Here is an 8,860-nt window from a genome sequence, read left to right on the forward strand (position 1 = left end):
GTTTCTGATCGTTTTTTTTTTCAACACAATCGGTCAAGAGGTTGCGACAGCAACAATGTGACACAACACGTGAGTGTCCGCAACCGCTCATATACGTACAACTATGCATGTGTTGCTTGCATGCTGTGCCCTATAAAACTAGTTTGACAACAAAAGTAGGCCAACTATGATGTGGCCAAATATGGTAGTGATATGACATCATTGTATCCATATATGGACACATTGTTTTGTCACATAAAGTTTGGTAGTGTTGACAGAGCTTTATATAATGTCTGTGACCGCGCATTTTAACTAACGCTTGCGCATCGCCATGACTTAGGCCCTACTCGTAACGTTGGGATGATACGTCGCTTAAGATTGGATAAACCAAACTCTCCTCTCCTATAAGATTTTGTCCTAGGGTAAAATATAGAATAGGATTAAGAGGGTATTAAGAATGTACATCGAAATAGCTCCCTTCTCCCTACCTATAAAATGCAGCTATTTGATACAACCAACACTGAAGTCAAATCGAATTTGTTAAAAGTCTACATAATTTAATACTGTTACCATTCTAGAGCAATGGGCCCTATATTAATTTAATACTATGCTCATAGACAGGTGGATCCTAAGGCGTCTCCCACACATTGTCAAAGCAAAGTAGGCCTATCGATCCGTATTTTGCATTCTTTTATGGACATAGGCTGTATCCCCGTTACCGAATTTGTTTATATACCTGTTCTTTTGTTATTGACAAACCCATCAACCTTACACGCATCAGATGTATGGCTTAAACTGCCTATTCTTTTCATAGATCGGATTTGGGTTAGACATTAATTTAATATTTGTGTACTGTAAGTAAAAGTTGTTATTGTTCATTTAAAGTTCCGTTTTAATTGAGTGAATTTACAGCGTTTGAATGTTCGTATGTACATGTATAGAATTCGGACAGTAATACTGTACATTAATCTACATCTATATCTCAAAACAGTCCGATGTAGGCCTACCTTAAACTGGTCAAGCAGATCTGTATTCTTTTTGTTAAAATATTTTTCTCGTAGATGAATTCTGTAATTTAACTTCAACAATGCCGTAGGAATGACAAATATAAGCCCAGCTGGACAGAGGGAAATTATTAGGGTAAGTGTGCTGCTTTACATGCCTTTAGTCTTCTTGTTATTTTTCTCTTTTCTGTGTTACAACTGGTTACAAAACACGAAGATCCCTCCATCAATCAATTCGCCTACGTTTGATTTCTGCTGCATGCCCTGTGTTTAATTTGTGTACACCCGAATAGAATATGAATCGACCACTATACAATTTAATTAAATATATATATATATTTATCGTTTTTTTTTTGTATCTCCATTGAGATCCAGCCACTGATACCCACAGCATTGTCATTTGTTCAGTAATTTGCCTTTGGATTTATATATATATATATATGCCTAAAATACGATTTTTTTGTCTTAGGAAATGTGCAATGCAATTCAACATGGTAGGAGACACGACGTAGAGACGATTCTTGATGATAATGAAGAGTTTATCAATGCAGATGAGGTATGCCTAGGTATATGCATGATATTTCTAGATGGACCCCTTTTTCCAAAACAGGGTTTATAACGGAGTTTCTAAAGCTTGGTTCCCCCTAGAACGTAACGCAAGGACGTAAACGCAACGCAAGCGTTTTAACCAATGACAAGCGAAGTTATAGACGGTTAGGAATCACAAGCGAATAAGCCATCGCTTGTGATTGGTCAAATTACTTGCGTTGCGTTACGTCCTTGCGTTGCGTCGCTAGTGGGAACCACGCTTTAGCGACGCAACGTAAGAAAATGCCCTCCCATTAAGCATGGTTCCCACTAGCGACGCAACGCAAGGACGTAACGCAACGCAAGTGAATTGCCCAATCACAAGCGATGGCTTATTCGCTTGTGATTGCTAGCTGTCTATAACTTCGCTTGTCATTGGTTAAAACGCTTGCGTTGCGTTTACGTCCTTGCGTTACGTTCTAGTGGGAACCAAGCTTTAATGGTGTTTGCGTGAAATCAAACCTGCGATGTTTGCAGCACTGTTGTTGCGTCGTCGGCTCCCACTTGTGAATACGCAATACAACTTTGCGTCGATACGTCCGCTGCGTTACGTTGCGTTCTAGTGGGAACCACGCTTACGCAACTTTAGGAAATGTTAATTGCGCTAGTAGGAACCACGCTTAACGCATTCCGAATTTCGTACAAAACGTACGTGCGTGAACGAAAACGTAACGTAACCGTATTACAGGACCGAACTTAGGCTCAGTATGAATATGCGTAAAAAATATGATTTTAAGTGCGTCATTGGCGGTAATGTAAACAATGGTGCTGAAAATACTAATTGTGATGATAATTACGTAACCTTTTTACCAAATAGGGTGGAAACATGGTAGCCAAATCTCTTTACCGAAACTTTCTGATGTTGGCCATTGATGCATTGGAGACGGATATATCAACCTTGCTCATCGATAGAGGGATTGACATCAACCATAAATGCTGGGTTTGTTGTACTGTATTATATATAGCATGATCTATTTAATTCATTTACCCAACTCTTTAATTCATTTACTCATGTCTTTATTGTTTGTAATATTTGATAACAGTGTGTTAATGGAAAGCAGTCCGCTCGAGATTTAGCTATTGAGAATGGGTTAAACGACGTCGTAGACATGATAGACAGTAGACTTCCAATTTCAATGGTAAGTAGTTAATTTTTATTTGCAAGGCAGTTTATTTATTACGGTTTGAGTAGTGTAACGCACAGGCCTGAGACCCTTGGATTAGGAAACCTAAGTTAACCCTCACCTTCGGGTGTTTTTAGCCTTTTTCGGCATATTTTTACCCCTAGGCACTGCTCAGAGGCTCCTAAGCACCGGGGTCCCTGACTTTAGCCAGTGAGCGCCCATAGCCGTTACGCCACTGGTTTTGATAAAAACCTAATTTCCCTAACTGATTTGATACAGCCAATCCCAATTTTGCTGCTGAATACAATTTTTAAAAATAAGTTTACTTTTTTTTATTGACAGCAATTGTTCGCAGCTGTTTCCGATGGAAGTTTAACCAGAACAAAGCAACTCATTTCTCATATTGACGCTGATATTAACATGAAAGTGGTAAGCAAAATGAATAGAGTATAAAACCCCTCCTTTGTGACACCCTTTGATCCCTAAGCTTGGTTCCCACTAGAACGTAACGCAAGGACGTAAACGCAACGCAAGCGTTTTAACCAATGACAAGCGAAGTTATAGACAGTTAGCAATCACAAGAGAATAAGCCATCGCTTGTGATTGGTCAATTCATTTGCGTTGCTTTACGTCCTTGCGTTGCGTCGCTAGTGGGAACCACGCTAACGCTTGGTTCCCACTAGTGACGCAATGTAACGGAATCTACGCAACGTAAGCAAATGCCCTCCCAATAATTGTGTTTGCCCCGCCTGCGTGAAATCAAACCTGCGATGTTTGCAGCACTGTCGCGTCGTCGGTTCTTCCCACTTGTGATTACGTAAAGCCACTAGCGGCACAACGCAGCGACGTATTGACGCAAAGTTATGTATTGCGTAATCACAAGTGGGAACCGACGACGCAACAGTGCTGCAAAAATCGCAGGTTTGATTTCACGTAGGCGGAGCAGACACAATGATTGAAAGGGCAATACATCACTTCGCGTCAATACGTCACTGCGTTGCGTTCTAGTGGGAACCACCCTTTACCTTGCGTATATTGCAGGCCCGTAACCAGGGGGGGATCGGGGGGATCGTACGATCCCCCCCGCTGAACAGCGAGTTCCGCTTGGCCTCCCACTTTTTTTTTGCTGGGCATACTAACACAACACGACGATTGTTCACTACAGGCCTAGTCAAGCCTTAATAAATTAAATTAATATATATATATATATATATATATATATTTTAACTAAAATATAAAAACCTAACACTAAAATTTACAAGATAAGTTCTATTTCATAACTGCTGAACATCGTGGTTCTGGAGCTAGCGAGCTGTACACAGAGCATAGTTGTTGTTTGGTTGACATAACAGGGTATTCCCCTACACAGGTCTCCGCGTGCGTGTGTGACGTGCCCAGCCAGCTGCTTGATAGAGAAAGCATGCAGCTCACACGGACGCAAGTGCAAGATGCAATGGTTGAGTGAATTCAGGAATCATCTTAATTCCATGGTTTTTTACCTAAACACCACATGATGGTGAATATGCCTGTTAAAGTCTCAATGATACGATCCCTAATGTACCATGTTGTTGCGAGGAGGCTTGAAAGGAGGAGGGATCTAGCCTAATTTCGGTCGGCAAGAGAATGCCGTCCTCTGACAATATAAGGTCGGCAATTGAAATTTGTGGGCTGGAAATTACACCAACAATATAGTTCATAAACAAAAGAGAATAGCCGGAAATGCGATTTGCGGCCATAGGCCTATAGAGAAAAAAAATTCGAGGGTATGGTTCCAGTGGCGGATCTAGCGGGGGCGTATTTTTTTTTTAAATTAAAATAGATTTTAAAAACACGTATTGTTTCGACGGTCATCAATCACCGATGGTTTGCACATTTTCATAGTGAAAATAGTACGTCGGAGCACATCGTCAGCTTGATCGCATTCCACCAAGCATGTACGTCGACATCCTTTGTGTACTATCAATCTCTAGCGTTACCAACGATGTGTAAAAGGAGCAAGTTGATAAAAGCCACGTGGTGAGCTTGGTCGCGTTCCACTAAGCAGGCGGCATCCTTTGTGATCGTCACTCCCGCATTGTAGAGTAGCGGTACCTCAGACGATCAATAGAGTTGATGAAGCCACATGGTCAGTGCTACTATACTACGCGCCCATTTATTAAGTACAATAAAAACAAAGACTAGGACTGTATGCCTATGAAAATTATCCCGTTAGGGCTAAATTTTATAACGTATTACTATTAAAATATTAACAATGCTGCAGCATTTCATGACCCTTGTTGTTTTATTTGCTTTCCCGTCGATGATTCTCATAAACACATCGCGATGACATCATGACAAAAGAGGTGTTTTGTTTTTTTCAAATCACTAAATATAATGTAATCGAGCCGGACCGCTAATTTTTAAACGATCGTTTAAACCAGGTCGTTGAATATGCCGTGATTTTAATTGTCAAAAACATGACCGTCAGCAGTCGATGGCTCGGAGTTTCGATAAATCTGTCGTCGCATGTGTTGCGTGGTGAAAACACTCTCAGCAAGTTTGCTTCATTAATATGCATGAGACTCTGTGACGACCCGCTTTAACGTGACGTCATTTTACTTTAGCTGCATGCGAAGTATAGTGACCGCGATCGACCCGGCGCGCGTGTAAAAAAATAATACCGGCCTAGACTAGGGCAAGTTTATAATAATATAATTTAGGTGAAAAAAATTGTCGCGTTGTAAAAATTTAGATGTAAAGTACAGGCAAGTTGTTAGCTTGCTTTTGGTACCCTAGGTAAGTATCAGCTGCATATTCCACATGTCGTAATTTGCGAGCTTTAGAGTGTTTGGTAAATGACATTATGAATTGTTTGTAAATCGTTTTAAACGACTTACAATGCGCTAGAATGCCAAAATTTCCCGGGGCCGTCGGCCCCTGGACCCCGACCGGGGGCCCTTGGCGGCCCCCTGGCCCCCAGCCAATGTTTGCTCGCTTCGCTCGCAAAGCTACGCCACCCCTATTTCAATATCCTGGATCCGCCCCTGGGTTCCACTAAACAACTTAACGATCCACCCCGCCGTCAAACCTGGTTACGGCCCTGTATTGCGTTACGTTGCGTCACTAGTGGAGACAAGCTTTATGGTGTTCTACTCTATTTAATGACATGCGCATATCTTGGTTCTTGCTCAAGTTGCTTCTTATACGGTGCTATATCTAGGGACAATAAACTGCGATGTAGTCTCCTGACTACAATTTTTCTCCCACTATATACTATTGCCAAATACGTTATACCAACGTTTTTCGGTAAGCCACCAGTACTGTTTGGGACAATGGTCTGTGCTCTAGCTTCCCAATCAGCCTCGTTTTATTGTCTCTAGACATAGTGCCGTGTGAGAATCGGATTTACCGTTTCGGAAGTTTAATTGACTTTTGTAAATTATTCAAAAATTGTAGAATTTATATGGCGAGAAGACACCGGGATGTTTAGCATTCACACTTTTAATGATCGCTATCAAACTCAACCATTCAGATGTAGCCGAGTTACTCGTTCAAGGAAATATAGATGTTGCATTTCAACATCAGGTAATTTATTGTAGGCCTACATTTACAGGATTTTCTTTCCTCTATACTTATCTCTGCATACAATACAAGAGAACCCCTCCTTTGTGACTCCTATTCAGCTCAAATGACCCGCCTATTAAAAATGAAATTTTCAATGTTTAATTTTTTATTGACTATCACCGTACGTTACAGTATTGTCATAGAAAACAAACAAAAAATAGCACAAAATAAAAATGAACGTGATCAATATATATTTTAACACTATGGACACCCAAGACACTTGTTTGTTCCCAAAGTTGTCCCTTTAATAGAAGTTTATACATCATGCATGTATGGTGTGTATATGCTGTACAAACACAGTATTTCTGTACCGTCTACAAAACAGTATTTAAGCTTGATTCCAACTAGACAATACGAGGACGTAAGCGCAAAGTAAGCGAGTTGACCAATCACAAGCGATGATAATTCAAACTGTCGATTGTCATTGTTCAACTCTCTTGCGTTGCATCTACGTCCTTGCGTTGCGTTCTAGTGGGAGCCAAGCATAAAGCTTGGTTCCCACTAGAACGTAACGCAAGGACGTAAACGCAATGCAAGCGTTTTAACCAATCACAAGCGATGGCTTATTCGCTTGTGATTGCTAACTGTATATAACTTCGCTTGTCATTGGTTAAAACGCTTGCGTTGCGTTTACGTCCTTGCGTCACGTTCTTGTGGGAACCTCGCTTAAGTAGTCATAAATACAAATTAGACAAAACGGGATTTAAAATTGGTAGTCCGTATATATTGAAACAAAAATTGTAATATGAATTTTATAATGTTCATAATACTTCTGAAGATCTGAAGTGGGACGAACAAAAGGAAAACACAAATAACTGGACTGAGCTTGAGATCTTGCATAAAAACACAGACATAAACATTGTATAATAATTGTATAGCCTATAACTTATTTTACAAAAAAAGGAATGGGAGAGGTTGAACCCAGAATCCGATGATGTCTTGGTGGTGTCATACACGGCGCTTGAACTAGCTACGCAAAGAGGGATGTATGACGTAGTCAAGATGATCAAAGGTCAACAACTCAAACGCACAGTAGTAAAAGACACGAATGCAATTGATGATGCCAAACAGGTATGCAAAAAAAACATATATATAAACAAAATATTAATAAAATAAACGCTAAATTGCTATTTATTATTGGTTCCTACTTTTTGACGCAATGCACGCAATTATACCAACATGGTGCTATAGATCTCCGGTCACCTGTCGTTTATGATTGGTCGACTCACTTGCGTCAATAGGAGTAATTTATAAAGTTCTTGCCAAACTGTCCAACTGCAGTGGTAGTGTAGATCCTATTCTTTCAGTACAACAAATAATTACATACTAGCGACGCAACGCAACGCAATCTACGCAACGTAAGAAAATGCCCTTCCAATCATTGCGTTTGCCCCCGCCTGCGTGAAATCAAACCTACGATGTTTGCAGAACTATTGCGTCGTCGGTTCCCACTTGTGATTACGCAATACAACACTTTGCGTCGATACGTCACTGTGTTGCGTTCTAGTGGGAACCACGTTTTAGTGGTAGAATATGCGCCTTGTTGGTTACGGTCCCGAGAGATTGACAAAATATGTTGGTTTTTTTGTATTAATAGGCTGACGTCGATACAAATCGTTTAACTAATTCACAAGAAGCACGTGAACTACCAGCTGCAATACCAACCGTGGAACAAGAAGCACGTGAACTACCAACTTCAATACCAACCGTGGAACAAGATCATTTAGATAATAATATCAACAAATATGAAAATAAAGTGGTAAGTTGTGTAACCTGTATTTAGATTTATTAAACAAATTAGGAATGTTACACGCAAATAGCATAATACAAATACTGTGCGTGGTTCCCACTAGCGACGCAACGCAAGGACGTAAACGCAACGCAAGCGTTTAACCAATGACAAGCGAAGTTATAGACAGTTAGCAATCACAAGCGAATAAGCCATCGCTTGTGATTGGTCAATTCACTTGCGTTGCGTTACGTCCTTATGTTGCGTCGCTAGTGGGAACCACGCTTACGCAACGTAAGAAAATGCCAATTCAAATAATTGTGTTTTCCCCCCGTCTGCGTGAAATCAAACCTGCGATGTTTGCAGCACTGTTGCATCGTTGGTTCCCACTTGTGATTACGCAATACAGCACTTTGCGTCGATACGTCGCTGCGTTACGTTGCGTTGCGTTCTAGTGGGAACCACGCTTTAGCTTGGTTTCAACTAGCACGCAACGGAATGGAATTGACCAATCACAAGAAACGGTTCGAATAATACATCGCTTGGATTAGTGTATTCGCTTGCGTTGCGGCAGATGTCTTTGCGTTGCGTCCTAGAGTGGGAACAAGCTAAAAAATTCACTTAAATTGAGAAATTGAACTGTATTCTTTGTTTTTTTCTTGTTTACCAGGCTCACCGACAAAGTTGCTGTTGTATTCTGTCATAGCGTTGACCAGATATTACCCGAGACAACAAGTTAAAATGTGTAGGAACATCATAAAAGTAGAGCTAAACAAGTATTGAATCAAATACAGTTTAATTCTAGACTGCAAATATACCTGGAAATTGCCAGA

The 8,860-nt window shown here is 40.5% G+C and overlaps 1 protein-coding gene across 1 annotated transcript; it reads left to right on the forward strand.

Moving 5' to 3' along the window:
- Positions 1-751: 751 nt before the first annotated feature.
- On the forward strand, positions 752-8,860 carry LOC140048100 (uncharacterized). Its single transcript, XM_072093116.1, has 10 exons — positions 752-833; positions 1,041-1,119; positions 1,453-1,539; positions 2,389-2,511; positions 2,615-2,710; positions 3,038-3,124; positions 6,131-6,259; positions 7,202-7,369; positions 7,896-8,057; positions 8,698-8,860. Exons 2-10 carry the CDS (start codon positions 1,078-1,080, stop codon positions 8,731-8,733), a joined length of 930 nt encoding a protein of 309 aa, XP_071949217.1. The 5' UTR covers positions 752-833; positions 1,041-1,077; the 3' UTR covers positions 8,734-8,860.

The sequence above is a fragment of the Antedon mediterranea genome, chromosome 4 (genome assembly GCF_964355755.1).
Source record: "Antedon mediterranea chromosome 4, ecAntMedi1.1, whole genome shotgun sequence".
NCBI classification, from domain to species: domain Eukaryota; kingdom Metazoa; phylum Echinodermata; class Crinoidea; order Comatulida; family Antedonidae; genus Antedon; species Antedon mediterranea.

Coding starts and splice junctions, on each gene's coding strand:
- LOC140048100 (XM_072093116.1), top strand. CDS start 1,078: ATGACAAATATAAGCCCAGCTGGACAGAGGGAAATTATTAGG. Junction 1,540..2,388: donor AGTTTATCAATGCAGATGAG/GTATGCCTAGGT, acceptor TTTACCAAATAG/GGTGGAAACATGGTAGCCAA. Junction 8,058..8,697: donor ACAAATATGAAAATAAAGTG/GTAAGTTGTGTA, acceptor CTTGTTTACCAG/GCTCACCGACAAAGTTGCTG.